The sequence below is a fragment of the Theropithecus gelada genome, chromosome 4 (genome assembly GCF_003255815.1).
Source record: "Theropithecus gelada isolate Dixy chromosome 4, Tgel_1.0, whole genome shotgun sequence".
In the NCBI taxonomy this organism is placed as follows: Eukaryota; Metazoa; Chordata; class Mammalia; order Primates; family Cercopithecidae; genus Theropithecus; species Theropithecus gelada.
In genome coordinates, this window is record NC_037671.1 from 39,639,129 (window position 1) to 39,655,028 (window position 15,900).

Sequence of the window (15,900 nt, forward strand, 5' to 3'; positions counted from 1 at the left end):
GCCACTGTAAGAACTTTGACTTTTACTCTGAGTGGAAGAGGAGCTCTAAGAGAGCCATGAGCAGAAGAGAGTGGCACAATCTGACTTATGTTTCAGTAGGGCCACGCTGGCTTCTATGTAGACTGTAGGTGTGGGCAAGAGTGGAAATAGAGACCACCCAGGATGCTACTGTAGTCCTCCAGATGAGACATGAAGGTGGTGGGACTTGGACGGTGACAGTGGAGGTGTGAGAAGTGGCCAGATTTTGGATCTATTTAGTAAATAGAGCCAACAACATTTCCTGATGAATTGGGTGTAGAGTACAACAGAAAGGGGTGAGTCTGGATGGCTTTATAGTTTGTGGAGAAGGCTACAGTGGGGACAGCAAGAGTCCAGCTTCGGGCATATTGGATTTGAAGTACCATTAGACGTCTAAATAGAGATGCAGACTAGGCAAATATATCTTGAGTTTGGAGTTTGAAAGAGAGATCTGGACTGGACCTATAAATTTAGGAGCCTTTGCCTAGACGCTACTTAAAGCCAACACACTGGATGAGATCCCTAAGGAAGGAAGGATGGACAGAGAAGGGGACCAGGGCCCCAGCCCTGACACACTCTTATGTGACTACATGAAGAGGTCAGGGAGCAGAGGAGGCTGAGAGGGGATGACCAGCGAGAGTACAGCCTCCAGGAATCCCTGGGGTGGGGGTGCTTCAGAGTCCCTATGTAGAAAACTCAAGAAGGGCCTGTGTTAGGTGGTGGGTGGGCTAGGAGCTGTTCCAGGGTCAGGGAAATAAGGATTGAGGAGAGAGATTGTCAGGCTCTCCAGAGAGAATCATTGGGGTTAGGGGTGGGGAGTGTATTGCTTTTATGCTTTGCACATTTCTGAACTGAGAGTTTTTTTGGTTTGTTTGTTTTTAATAGGTATATACTTATTTTAAAAGCAGGGGGAAAAGCCAGAGAAAGTTGAATGCTTTTATAAGTTCTAACTATAACGTAGATGTTCTGAAGATCAGCAGTGTCTCATGTGATCCCTGAGCATTACCACTCTGTGATTGGTGTTAGGCGGCAAAAGAACAGAAGACTGTTTAGTAGATAGATGGAAAGACAGGACCCAGCTTGCCCAAGTAAGGGCTGTGGAAGAAAAAGGAGAGCGGATGCGTTGATTTCTGAGTAGATGCTAGCCATGGTGCCGAGGCTTCAGGCTACTGATTAAGAACCATGGCTTCTGCCAGTGAGCAGCATGTGTGGCATTCTAGGATAAATGAGGACAAGGGGCTGGAATGGCTGTATGCCAGGATGAGCTATCCATTTTGATAATGTGGTTGAGGTGGAGCCGGATAGTAAGAGCATGAAGTTTAATTTAGTTATCATGAGCGAGGCTCAGAGCTTTGCCGTATGTGATAAAAGTGCTTCCCAGATCAGCTCAGGGAGGTGCAGATGATTCCTGGAACGGCTTTTAGCAGTTCACAATATCGGCAGAACAGAGGACAATACTCTGTGACTTTACAGCTATGTTAATCCTGGAGATGTTCTTTACTGGGTAGCATTTTCAATTATCTGGTAGGTCTGCGGTCTTTTGGCAATACCCAGCAGAACAGCATTGGGACTATTGTCTGCTGCACTATTAACACCTCGATTAATCCTGTTCGTGGAGGAGTCTCAAGTCTTTCTTTCAGACAAAATAGAATGGGCGATTAAACTGGATAAGGTGAAAAGTTCCTCCCACCTCCATAGTTCTAAAATTCTATGAATGATAAGAAAATGTGCCTGGGTGTTAGGCTAGACAGGCAGTGCCCTTTAGGAGACAGAATCATGGCAGAGTTGTGAGGAACAAGGGCACAGAGCATTGTGTAAGGTTGAACTGTTGGGTGTGACTTTCGCAGAGAAAGTAGGCACGTGTATCCTAACTGCTGAAGGGCTGCTTGTGGTGAAATCACTGTGAAGGAAGCTCTGTAGATGAATACAGGTATTGTAAAAAACCAAACATGCCCAGCCTGGAAGAGAAGTTTTAGGGCTAAAAGCCACCTTAAGTGACTCAAAGAAAAACCAGGTGAAGTGGTTACAGAAATAAAAGTGGTAGTTGCAGCAGTTTTAGCAGACCAGCAAACTGGTTACACTTAAAGAACAGGGAAAAAGAGCCAGATATAAGGGAAGCCAGTAAGGGGTCCAGAGAGGAAGCAGATAGCTTCCTGTCAAGGTTGGGGACTGTACACAATAGTACAGTGGTTAAACCATGGTCTTTGGAGCCAGACTGCCTGGGGTCAGATCCCAGCTCTCCCACTTTCCTAAACATGCAGCTGTAAGTAAGTAACTTGTTTCTCTGTGCCTCCATTTTCTTATCTATAAATGGGGCAATAGGACCTACCTCCTTGGGCTATGATGAGATTAAAGTAACAAATACATGTGAGGCAGTTAGAATAGTGTACTTGATACATAGTCCTCAAAACAGTGCGCTTTATTATCATTGATATTAATACTACCTTTAGTGTATTCATGAGTCCTGGAAGCAATGAGGCAAGCTTTAAAAACCCACTTTTCTAATTAAGTGGTTTTTAACATAATGAGTAAACCATACAAGGTTCATACTGGGGGAAACTGCTGACCTGGATGAGGAAACTGGGATGAGGCATCAGAGAACACAGGGGCAAAGGGCTGGGTCCCAGCTGCGGCAAAACCCCCCAGCAGCAAGGGTGCGTGCTTCTCCCTGGCCAAGCAGTTGTCTGGGGCCACTGCCTGGCAGAGGGACCAAAAACTGACAAAGGAGATCACACTGAGAGGTTTCCTTCCTGAGACCGCTGGACAAAGAAGCCTGAGGCACATTTGCACACAGGACTCTGGGAGCAGAATGGCTGGATCCTCTGAGGCCCATGGGCGGCTTGAAATGAGAGCTGTCAGCAGAGCTGGGTCAAAGCCTCTCGTGGTAGGAGGGGACTCTCGACAATTCCTGCCCTCAGCCTGGGCTAGTGTAATAGAATCGTAGTAATAATGTTAGGTTGAATCATATGCAATTGTTTTTGTAGATCAGAATGATTGAATATTGGCAGTTTTGTGAGGCTCAATCTAATAGCAGCTAAATCTTAGCGCTTTTTTTTTTTTCTTTTTTTCTTTTTTTGAGATGGAGTCTCTCTCTGTCGCCCAGGCTGGAGTGCAGTGGTGTGATCTCGGCTCACTGCAAGCTCCACCTCCCGGGTTTACGCCATTCTCCTGCCTCAGCCTCCCGAGGAGCTGGGACTACAGGCGCCCGCCACCTCGCCCGGCTAGTTTTTTGTATTTTTTAGTAGAGACGGGGTTTCACCGGGTTAGCCAGGATGGTCTTGATCTCCTGACCTCGTGATCCGCCTGTCTCAGCCTCCCAAAGTGCTAGGATTACAGGCCTGAGCCACCGCGCCCGGCCTTTTTTTTTTTTTTTTTAAAGTAACTAGGCCAAGGTCACCCGAGTGAGTGGTAGAGGCCTGGAATCCACTCTCTGAACCACTATGCTTTGCTGCCTGTCAGTCCCAGGCCTGCCAGGTGCTTCCTGGAGCTCTTGAGCTAAACTAACATGGTGGCTGTTCCCAGGCAAGGATCTGCTTATGTTTCCACCTCAAGATTTCTTCTTCCCCATGTATCCCCCTACATTGGAGATTGCTAGCAGGCTTTCTCCTCACAAAGAAACATTTAGCAACAACAACAAAAACCTGTTGTTTTAAAACTGAAAAAGAATTCCTCCCAGGGTCTTCCTTGTGACCTCCTCCTATTCTGGCTCCTGGGTTTTTCTCCTTCCACTGCCAGAAAGATCCGTGATCTCCTGCTGCCGTTTCATGCTCTCCCTCCAAGTGGCCTGAAATCACCTCACACGCATCCCTGGGGGAAGCAGAGGCTCTAATGCTCCAGGGCGGACTGCAGCAGGGAGTCCACAGGGCTGGTGCAGGTTATGGGTGAAGAGCAGCTCTGGGCCTATCTGTGGAGCCATAGAGCCCTGCCTGGGCCCTAGTGGAGCTCTCAGGCTTCAGTTAGATCAGTGGCTGGGGAGGCCGTGTTGACTGGGGAGGAGCAAGAGTCTCTGAGACACAGGAAGTGTTCTCTGTTTTCATCTGGGTGGTGGTTAATTGGGTGTGTACTTATGTAAAAAGTCATCAACCTGCACACTTAAGATTTATGTCATGAGTCCACCCTCAAAAGGTTGGAAGGAAAGTAAATGGTGGAGACAATGTAAGAGTGCTCAAATCTACCTACCAAATAGACAAATAGATGTTTTCTACCCATTTTGATGAGGGTCGTTTTTACATAATCAAAATTCATTACCACAGTGTACAGTTATGTAAGTTATGTACTACTACGGAAGTGAATGGAGCTTCTGTTACCCAACGGGGAGCCTGACGAGGACTGTATCTGCCCAGAGGACAGGGCCATCTGGGCCAGCAATAAGAGGCCTGTCAGGGCCTCCTGTTTCCACTCTGATCCTAGAAAAAGGAAGTAAGAGGCCAGGCATGGTGGCTCATGCCTGTAATCCCAGCACTTTGGGAGGCCACGGCAGACAGATCACCTGAGGTCAGGAGTTCAAGACCAGCCTGGCCAACATGGTGAAACTCCATCTCTACTAAAAATACGAAATTAGCCAGGCATGATGGCACACACCTGTAATCCCAGCTACTTGGGAGGCTGAGGCAGGAGAATCGCTTTAACCTGGGAGGCGGAGATTGCAGTGAGCCAAGATCGCGCCAGTGCACTCCAGCCAGGGCAGCAAAGTGAGACTCTGTCTCAAAAAAAGAAAAAGAAAAAGGAAGTAAGCAAAGGGAACTTTTGAGGGAATACAGCTGGAGCCTGTGAGTGCTGAGAGGCCTGCTATCCCCACAGGTGTTTGTAATAAAAACATGTTTTTATTCCCAACAGCCATTGGCAGAATATGCCATCAAGGCAGGTTGCAGATGTCAGACTTGGGGAAGACTTCCCAAAGCAGATGAATGTCAGACCTCAGGACAGGAACTGGTTGAGTGAGTTCGTGATGAGGAAAGGCATGACAAGCCCCCTGTGGTCACTGCAGCACACATAATTACAACCCAAAACCAAGGGGTTACAACAGGGAGCAGGGGAACACCTCCAAAAGTCAAAAATTCACTGCACGTGTAGACGAGCATAAGCTGTGCCCAGTTGTGGGCACTTAGATGATCAGCAGGCAGAAAATCTGTACAGCATTAAGCGACCCATAGGATGCCTGAAAACCAACTCTAGGATAATAGTTCTATGAAGAGTGTCTGCCTGAGTCAGAGGGGACAGGTGCCTGAGCAAATACCTGGTCACTCTATTCTAAAAAGTCATCTCGGGAAAGCAGCAGCAGCAAAGCCCAGAACATGGAAGCCCAGGAATATGTCGGCCAGCGCCAGCAAGGCCTCAGAGGGCTCAGGACGGAATTTGAGAAGCACCATGCAGGGCACTCTAAGGACTAATAATCAACATTTCTTTAAATACATAAAAAGAGGCCAGGTGCAGTGGCTCATGCCTGTAATCCCAGCACTTTGGGAGACTGAGGCAGGAGGATCACTTGAGCCTAGGAGTTCAAGACCACCCTGGGCATAGGGAGACCCAGTCTCCAAAAAAATATTTAAAAATTAGTCAGGCATGGTGGCACACACCTGTAGTCCCAGCTACTTAGGAAGGTTGGGTGGGAGGATCATCTGAGCCAGGGAGGTCAAGGGTGCAATGAGCCATCAGTGGACAACAGAGTGAATCTCAAGTGAGTGAGTGACTGAGTGAGTGAGTGAAATGACAAGGGAGTCAGCTGGAAGAAACCATTGGAGAGATTCCCACTCTGAAGGTTTCTTTTGTAGGAGACAGGTCAGGGTTATTAAATAGTGCTAAGCCCGTAGGATGTTCCAGACCTCAATAATAAACTAAATGTAAATAAATCCCTTGAACCAGATGGCATCCACCCACCACTTCTGCAAGAACTCAAGGGTACGATTGTGGAACATTGCCCAAATGGGGGCCCTGTCTTTACAGACATTTGGTGAATTGCCAGTTTGAATCCTGCACACAAGGGTTCGGAGGGAACCCTGGGAACTGAAGATCTTCTGCCTAAAATAAGCTGGTGTGAGAAAGGGCACAATTCCTAGACATATGAACAAAAACAAGCCATTGAGGGAAACTACACAGCTTTCTTTGAGAGGAAACTTTGTCAAATGCCTAGATTCAGGAAGAGCCAATGAATAAAAGTTTGACTCTCAACAAGCTTGTATGGCAGGGACGTGTTTTTGAAAAGTTGTCTTGGGACCAGAGGAAATGTTTTGCCTCCTCACTGATTCTCAAAATAGAAGAGGTTTGTTTTAAAGTATTTGACTAGAAAGGTATTTTTACATGCTTGAATACACTTTACATTTGCAAAGAATGTTCCAGTACAGCAAAGTGATTCTATATACAGTATCTTATTTAGTAGCACATATTTAATGTTCTTTTGTTGCTCATCATTATACATCCTGTCTTTGGTTGTGCCAGCCCTTATTGCAGAGTAAAATTAGTCAACTCTTAGTCACCAGCTGGGTCACACTGGTGGCTGGGAAAGACCAAGAAGAGGCAGAGGAAGAAGTGGCACTGATAATAAAAATCCATTCAAGAATTTAGCTGTAACACATCTGCAGCCGGTTCACACCTCTCAGCTGTAAGACAAACTGGATACTTTGTAAGGACTGTGGCCTATTATGCACCAAAATCCCTTACTAAGATTGTCTGGGTGAGCTGCCTGCTGGGTCCAGTGATACATTAGTAAACAAAGAAGTTGAAATAGAAGGCTAACATATGCTTTGGATTGCTTGGCAGTGTGACACCAATATGGCATCAAGCCTTACTATGAGTCCAAGGACTTAATGACTAAATAAAAGTAAAAATGAACAACAACAAAAAAAGTGAATGCTTCTAGATTTCCTCAAACAGCCTCTTTTATGACTTCTCTTCTTTTTGTTCCTTCTACTTTATGCCTTACTTCTCATGCCAGGGCAGGCAGTATATAGTCTAGTGATAGTGAGCACATGCCCAGATTGTCTGGACTCAAATGCCTGGCCAGCACTACCCTGTGACCCCAGGCAAGTTCCTTAACCCTGTGCCTCAATTTCCTCATCTGTAAAATGGAGGTAATAATATGTATCTCATAGAGAGATACATATGAGATTAATCCTATGAGATTAATCTCATAGGATTAAACAAACTAGTACAAAGTACATGTGAAACATTTAGAGCCCCATCTGTTACGTAATAAGTGCTCAATAAATGCCATTATACGGATTATCTTTGGTGTTCTTCCTCTTCCTCCTCAATTATTCTCCCACCTTTATTGGACAGTCTTTAGTGGAATTTTCCTATACTTTTCCTATACCTTTCCCTTTTCAGAGTCTCTGCTTATTACCCACTATCCCTTTACCTTTGGCCTCTTATCTAATTGTTTTTTTTCCACCGGTCACATATGACTCAAAGTCCTTCTCTGCCATATTGCCTTTTCCTGTGTAGATTTTCAGCAGATAACTATGCTTGGCCCTTTTCTGCGATTTCCAGCTGTTTTCTACAAAAGGTGTTTGCTCCCTTTCTATTAATTGGGAATCTCTTTCTGATGCTTGCCCTACAAGCTTTCTTCTCCTGCTGACTGTAGTATCTCATCTGAGTGCATGTCATACTTAAGTGCTTCCATTAACTGGCGTTGTAACAAATCTTCAGTTGTTCCCTGCCCTGGTAGTGTCTCTTCTCTGCCCCTAGATAAAAGCTCCTGATTTGTGATTAGCACCTTCATCCCCCAGCCATAATTATTGTTTATACTTTTTTTTTTTTTTTTTTTTTTTGAGACAGAGCCTCGCTGTGTCGCCTAGGCTGGAGTGCAGTGGCGCAATCTTGGCTTATTGCCACCTCCGCCTCCCAGGTTCAAGCAATTCTCCTGCCTCAGCCTCCCATGTAGCTGGGACTACAGGTGCACGCCATGACGCCTGGCTGATTTTTTGTATTTTAGTAGAGACAGGGTTTCACCGTGTTGCCCGGGCTGGTCGTGAACTCCTAAGCTCAGGCAATCGGCCTCCCAAAGTGAGTTTCTACTTTTTAATCCATTGGGCAGGATTTCCCATTGTTGCAGCATGAGGGCAGCAGGTGGTAGACTAGGGTAGGGGCTAGAGGTGGGGATGTTGCAGTTTTAGGTATAGCCACCAGGTGGTAGAGTGGTTCCTTACGGCTAAGCGTCACTTCCCTTGGGGGAAGTGAGGACGTTCACTTGTCCAGGGGTGGAATTATTTGGAAGCTTTTGAGAGGTTTCTGTTAAGACTGGAAGAATTGGAAATTATAGGTAGATCTCATCTCAACAAAGAATATTCTCGGCTGGGCACGATGGCTCACGCCTGTAATCCCAGCACTTTGGGAGGCTGAGGCAGGCAGATCACGAGGTCAGGAGATCGAGACCATCCTGACCAACACGGTGAAACTCCGTCTTCACTAAAAATGCAAAAATTAGCAAGATGCGGTGGTGCGTACCTGTAATCTCAGCTACTCGGGAGGCTGAGGCAGGAGAATCGCTTGAACCTGGGAGTTGGAGGTTGCAGTGAGCCAAGATTGCCACTGCACTCCAGCATGGCAACAGAGCGAGACTCCGCCTCAGAGAGAGAGAAAAAAAAAGTATTCTCTTCTAGAGAGCTATGTCCTTTGTTGGCTGTTCTTGTTTGTTATCAGTTATGCAAGTGTATGTAACCATCATAGAAAAATTTAGAAAATTCCAGTAAGAAATCTTAGGCTGGTCACAGTGGCTCACGCCTGTAATCCTAGCACTTTGGGAGGCCGAGGCGGGCAGATCAAGAGGTCAGGAGATTGAGACCATTCTGGCTAACACGGTGAAACCCTGTCTCTACTAAAAATTAAAAAAAAAACTAGCCGGGCGTGGTGGCTTGTGCCTGTAGTCCCAGCTACTCAGGAGGCTGAGGCAGGAGAATTGCTTGAATCCGGGAGGCAGAGGTGGTGGTGAGCCAAGATCATGCCACTGCACTCCAGCCTGGGCCACAGAGCGAGACTACATCTCAAAAAATAAGAAAAAGAAATCTTACCACACAGAGGTGAATATCACAAATCTTTAAAAAATTTTTGATTAATATGCATTTTATTTTATGTATTAATATTTAAAACCATTATTCTGAGGAGATGGATGGGGTTTACCAGACAGCCCAAGAGTCTAAGGTACAGAAAAGATTGAGACTATTACAAAGAGAGTCTGCCTAACTTAGGCTAGAAGTTGCCTGCCTGAGGAGAATGTTAGCAAAAAGAGGCAACGCCTTTTCCAGTTGCTGTGGGATAGGGGCACGTTGCAGGAAGGAGGTAGGAAGCAGGAGAGATGAGTCAAAGGGACCACAGGCCAGGGAATTCATGGTGGCATGGGGGTGGGGATATGTATTACAGTCCAAGGTCAACATTTTAAAAAATAAGTTGAGATAGAAATGATGGTTCTCTTTCAAAGAAAACAAACAAAAAAAGCTTTGAGGCAGACAGGACTGAGGCCAGGATAGAACCAAGAGAGAATGACTCCTGTGAGAGGGAGTATTCCAAAGATGTTCCGATCAGCTGAAGGCAGAGTTTTTAAAAGCAGAGCATCTGCTGAGTTGAGTGAATATCAGTAACTGGTTGAATAACTGGTCTGGTTGAGTGAATTTCTGTAACCATGTGACTGGAGGGGTTTGCCTGGAGGGTTGGAGAAAGCAGATGCCAACAACCATGGAGGGGAGAGTGGGGACCTTAGGATGTGCAGTCTTCTGGTGGTTCACTACCATCGTGACTTATGGCTTTGAGTACTGTTCTCTGGCTTGGAGACCAAAGGGAAGACATTAGCATTAGCAAAGTTTGCGGTTTTTAATGAGAGTATTTGGTGCTGGTAGAGATCTAGGGAAATGGGCATTTTTCTGGAATGTATTTTCTGGTTGAATGTTAAAGACCTTTAAAATGTTTGTGGCAGGCCAGGCGCAGTAGGTCATGCCTGTAATCCCAGCACTTTGGGAGGCCAAGGTGGGTGGATCACCTGAGGTCAGGAGTTTGAGACCAGCCTGGCCAACATGGTGAAACCCCGTCTCTACTAAAAATAGAAAAATTAACCAGGTGTGGTAGCACACACCTGTAATCCCAGTTACTCGGGAGGCTGAGGCAGGAGAATCGCTTGAACCTGTGAGGGAGAGGTTACAGTGAACTGAGATCATGCCACTGCGTTCCAGCCTGGGCAACAGAGCAACACTCTGACTCTAAATAAATAAATAAATAAATAAATAAAGTTTATGCCCTTTGAAATAGTAATTTCATTTCTAGGAATTTGGCTTAGGGAAATAATCCAAGATAAGACTTTGTGCATAAAGATGTTCATTATAATTTTTTATAGTGAAAAACCAGAAATAATTAAATGCTCAAAAGAGGAGGATGTAAATTATGGTACATCTTAACCTCATGGAAAATTCTTTGGTTATAGAAAATATCTACGAGGAATTTTTAATATTAGAGGAAATGCTTATGGTAAATGCTGAATAAATTCAAAATTATATAGAGAAACTATTTCAAGCATGTAAAATGTGTAGGAAAAGGACTGGAAGGAAATATGCCAAAATGTCTTAAAATGACTTCCTCTTGATTGTGAAGTTATGGGTAATTTATTTTCTGTTTTTTTTACTTTTCAGTAAACAAAATTTCCACAGAGTAGCTTTGCCCAGGCTGGAGTGCAATGGTGCGATCTCGGCTCACTGTAACCTCTGCCTCCCAGATTGAAGCAATTCTCCTGCCTCAGCCTCCCAAGTAGCTGGGATTATAGGCGGCCACCACAATGCCTGGCTAATTTTTGTATCTTTAGTAGAGATGGGGTTTCACCATGTTGACCAGCCTGGTCTCAAACTCCTGACCTCAAGTGATTGGCCCACTTTGGCCTCCCAAAGTGCTGGAATTACAGGCATGAGCCACTGCGCCCAGCCCAGAGTAGTTATGACTCAAAAGAAAGTTATTTTATAACACAATAATATACAAAGATTTTATTTTATAAGATGCATAAGTGTAATGAGAGAAAAGTGAAAGGCTTCCATCCCAAAGGGTAACACTGTGAACGGTTTCCCACTTCTCTAAAATGTTTATATGTACATGTACCTATACAAATATATTGTTGTGTTTTTTCTTTTACCTAAGTGGGATCATACTGTAAATATTTTTCTGCAACTGCCTTTTTTATCCTTTCCAAAATGTCTTCTATATCTTCCCATATTGATACATGTAGACCAGCTTCACTTGTTTCAAGTGCTGTCTTGCATCTCATGATGTGGATAATCCATGGTTTATCTCACCATTCCACACTGGCAGATGCTTTTCTAGTATCCTTTTTCACTTTTTGAAGCAATGATGCAGTGAATACCTTTGTACACACAATAGTGTGACTATTTCCCTAGGATAGAGAGTTAGAAGGAGAGTTGCTGGATCAAAGACCGTGTGCATTTCTTATTTTGATAGATATGGTATGTATTTAAGATGATATAAACTTGTCTACTGTAACCACGACCTCAAAATAACAGTGACTTAAAACAAGATGGTTGTTTATTTCCCTTCAACTAACAGTCTAAGTGTAAGCAGTCCAGGGCTAACATTATGGTTTTGGAGTGTTAGGGACTCTGATTTCTTTTGTCTTATTACTCTGCCATCTTCAACACATGCTTTAATTTTATGGTCTAAGATGATCACTTCTACTCCTCCATTCATATCCATTTTTTAGGAAGGAGAGAAGTTTAGAGCAAAACCTGGAAGTTACACCTATCATTTTTGTTCATATCCAGAATTGGCCAGAACCTAATTGTGTTGGCCACACATAGCAGTGATGTGCCTTGGGCAGCTTTATGCCCAGCTACACTTCTAGTACTAAAGGAGGAAATCTCGTAAAGGATGCACAAGACCTTTCCACTGGGCACTGCAGGACGCTGCTGGAGTATTCAGATCAGCTAGGAGCAGGGTTTGTAAGTCATCACAGTGTGAGTGGCCACTGGCATTAGTGCGTTAGCTATTCACATGGATAGTCTGTTTTCCCATTTGGCTGTTCGCCTTCTTTCTTACTGATTTGTAGGCGTTCCTTATAGATTGCATATATTAACCTTTTATCTTCTATAAATGTTATAAATATTTTGTCCGTTTCTTTTTTGTTTGTTTGTTTGAGATGGAGTCTCGCTCTGTCCCCAGGCTGGAGTGCAGTGGTGCTATCTGGGCTCACTGCAACCTCCGCCTCCCGGGTTCAAGCGATTTTCCTGCCTCGGCTTCCCGAATAGCTGAGACTAAAGGCATGTGCCACCTTGCCTGGCTAATTTTTTGTATGTTTAGTAGAGACAGGGTCTCACTGTGTTAGCCAGGCTGGTCTCAATCTCCTGACCTTGCGATCCACCCGCCTCGGCTTCCCAAAGTGTGGGATTCCAGGCGTGAGCCACCGCGCCCGGGCTATATTTTAACTTTGTCAAAGGATCACTTGAGCCCAGGAGTTCGAGGCTGCAGTGAGCTATGATTGCACCACTGCACTCCAGCTTGGGTGACAGAGCAAGAACCTGTCTCAAAAAAAAAGTCATAATTATTGTTACAACTATTTAAAGAAATATGCATGTGAAAAAAAGACCGAAAATGAATACTTTAAGATTAAGAGAGGTATATTTGGATGTGATTATTTTTCTCTCTTAAAAATCTTTATTGTTGTCATTCCCTATTTATGTTTTTATGTTTTTAAAGAGGCAGATGTTAGCAGACTAGAGAATCAGCAGAGGCTTGCAAGGCTTCCTGAGGTGAACTAGGACTGAAAGCTGTGTGCTGTTGGGAGGAAGGAGGCTGGACTCTTTGGGATGTGTGAGCCAGGAGGAAGGGGCCCCATTCTAGGCCTTGGTCTCTAAGAATGGGGTTGCTGGTCCGCTGGTCTATAGTCTGGTATGATAAAAAAGCCCTTTCTTGCATTCCAGGGTCTCCTCATGCTGCTGCAGAACCTACCTACAATACACTGGGGCAACGAAGAGATTGGGCTGCTTCTCGCCGAGGCATACAGACTCAAGTACATGTTTGCCGATGCCCCGAATCACTACCGCCGATAGGTGCTGTCTCCTCCGGGGACCCAGACTGCCCTCATCTCTGATGGCAGTCTGATCACTGTGGCCACTGTGCGAGCCGTGGACCCCGGCCAGGAACCACTCCTGTTGTACAAAGCTCACACCCGCCGCCCAGGTCTTAACTTTCTGGCGTCCACCACTCCATGTCTCTGGATGTGTCACTTGGACCACTGTCAGTATTCCATGCCACGTGGATGGGCCCAGTTCTGGGAGAGGACAGAAAAGGTGGTACAGGGTTGTCTGCCCCTTTAAAAGAAACTGGACAAAGAACGGGAAGGCTCAGGGTCTCAACTCACATTGTCCCTACAGGGACAGGCCCCAACTGAAAACTTGCTTTTTTTTGTGAACATAGTTTGATTTGATCACAGGTCAAAAACGCCTTATATTTTCAAAAGACTCCCGGCTCCTCTTCCCTCTCCCTGGTTTCCTAGCCTTTCCCCGTCTGCCCTAGTCTGAGCCAGTGAGGGGTAGCTTTTTAAAACCATTATTCTAGATGGAGGAGGCACTGATGCTTGTAACTCTGGGAAGAGGCCTACACCCAAGAGCTAGGAATTTTATTTTTCCTTTTCTCACCAGGTGTCTGCATGTGTGTGTGGGTGTGAATGTGTATACACACCCATCAGCATTTAGTCACATGTCTGAATTTCTGTGTCCAGATGAGCCCCATCAGACTAGTTGGGAAGGGCCCCAGTGACCAAGTGTATAAGCATCCCTTGAAGAGGGATCAGGGCAGGGGAGGCAGAAGGGGCTGTTTACCTCTCCAAACTCCTTTTCCATGATGACCCACTCCAAGATATTATGTGTAAATTGTGTTATTATGTATATGGGTAAAGATGTACAAATATATGTCCTCTTTGTAGCAGATATGATTTTATATTTATAATGTGCATCAACATGTGAAAGCAATCTAGGTCACTAGCACAGAGGAAGTTGCCAGGAAGGTGGCTTCAGCGCCTCCAGGTTGGTTCTGGGTGTCCTGCTGTGAGGGGTAGAACGGGAGGCTGCTGGAGTGAGTGGCTGAGCAGGTGGAGCCATCTCAAGCATCAGTGTCTCAGAGTCCTCCTTGCCCCTTTCTTCACCCTGCCCTCCAACCCCCAGACTTTCCTGGAGCATCTTCGCTTTGCTCCTAGCAGCCTCCCCAGGAAGGGACTGCAGAGGCGGGCAAGCCCTCTCTATGTGTTTTTATTCCCACCTTCCCCGGAATCTGGGGAGGGCTTTTGTTTTCACATTTTCAAGTTCAGCGTTGTATTCAGGACAGAAGCTGTGACTGAAGACTGTGCCAAGGAAAGGGGCTTCCTGTGTGTCCCTCGGGTTTGGGGCTCTTCTCAGAGAGCAGCACTCCTTGTCCCTTACTGTCACCTTCACTCCCCACACAGCTCATGAGATGTGTGACCCCTTGTTTGAGTTTTGGTATTTGGTAGTGGAGGGTGGGGGGATGGGGGCCAGCAGCTGTCATCCTCCTGGGAAGCCGAGCAGCATCCCTGGTGGGTAACACCCTTGAGTCTCTTTGCCAGTGAGGCCCACCACACCAGTGTGAGTTAGGTTTCTCATCTGGAGCTGTTTCTCAGGCATTCTTCCCGACCCTCTTCCTTTTCCCCTTCGGTGTGCCTCAGTGGTCCCCTCAACCGGACTAATTAAAGAAAGACACTTGTGTTCCCAAGTGGTGGTTTTATTTTTTTAGTTTTTATGTTTGTATGGGAAATTGTGGATAAAGTGAAAAGAATTGTAAATAAATGGTGTATTTCCTCCTCCATCTGCTGGTTTTTCTCCTGTGTGTTCATGGAACCTAAAGAGTCTCCTCTTCCTGAGTTTTTCTTGCTGATACTAGTAGGTGTGCGGTCAGGCCTTCTGTGAGGTGAGCAGGGGATCAGCAGAGGATCAAAAAGCATTCTTAGAGGACAGCCAGCAAACACTTACCCAGCATCCATCTGTGAAAGGTACTGTGGAAACTACACAAATGAGTAACTTGGTAAATGAAACTACTAAAAGGAGTTAACTTGCCAACCACTTTGATAAGCACTTTACATGGATTATTTGATTCATCCAAAAGGAGTATGTTATCTGATGGAGGGTAGAAAACAGACTAGAATTTCTGTGCTGGATGAAAACCTGGAGATATCTAGTTTAACCCCCTCATTCACAGAGGAAAATCCAAGCCAAGGCCAAGGAAGACAGCATCAGAGTCATCAGAGTAAGAACCAGAGGACCGGTGTCCTGGCTTGCCTGTTCAGTGCGTTTCCACCAAAGCAGAAAGAACTAAGATGGCCGCCATGTAAGGTTGTCTTTAAGTCTCATTTTGGTTGTCAGCTGTTGATTTTTTTCTTGGTAACCTTACTGTGAAATATCTCAAGAAAGGTAGCTGATTACGTTTCATCTACAAAGGACAGGTTGGAATGGTTTCCCCACCCAGAATTCCTTCCTAGGATTTATTTGAGAGTATTTCTTGGTTTCAGTCATTAGGAACCATATAAAAATTAAATTCAGCTATGTGTAACAAAAAACAAAAATAGGGCAGGCACGGTGGCTCATGCCTGTAATCCCAGCACTTTGGGAGGCCGAGGCAGGCGGATCACAAGGTCAGGAGTTTGAGACCAGCCTAGCCAACGTAGTGAAACCCCGTCTCTACTAAAAATACAAAAAAAATTAGCCAGGCGTGGTGGTGGGCATCTGTAATCCCAGCTACTCAGGAGGATGAGGCAGGAGAATTGCTTGAACCCGGGAAGGTGGAGGTTGCAGTGAGCCGAGATCACACCACTGCACTCCAGCCTGACTGGGCAACAAGAACGAGACACCATCTATAGATAGATAGATAGATAGATAGATAGATAGATAGATAGAT

At 45.4% G+C, this 15,900-nt stretch overlaps 1 protein-coding gene across 1 annotated transcript in view; it reads left to right on the top strand.

The window, feature by feature from the left end:
• Window positions 1–14,814, top strand: part of TBC1D22B (TBC1 domain family member 22B) — a 72,333-nt gene extending 57,519 nt beyond the window's left edge. The window contains exon 13 of the mRNA XM_025383618.1: window positions 12,918–14,814. Coding sequence (XP_025239403.1) covers window positions 12,918–13,046 — 129 coding nt within the window. The 3' untranslated portion in view covers window positions 13,047–14,814. The remainder of the gene's footprint in view (window positions 1–12,917) is intronic.
• Window positions 14,815–15,900: the final 1,086 nt, after the last annotated feature.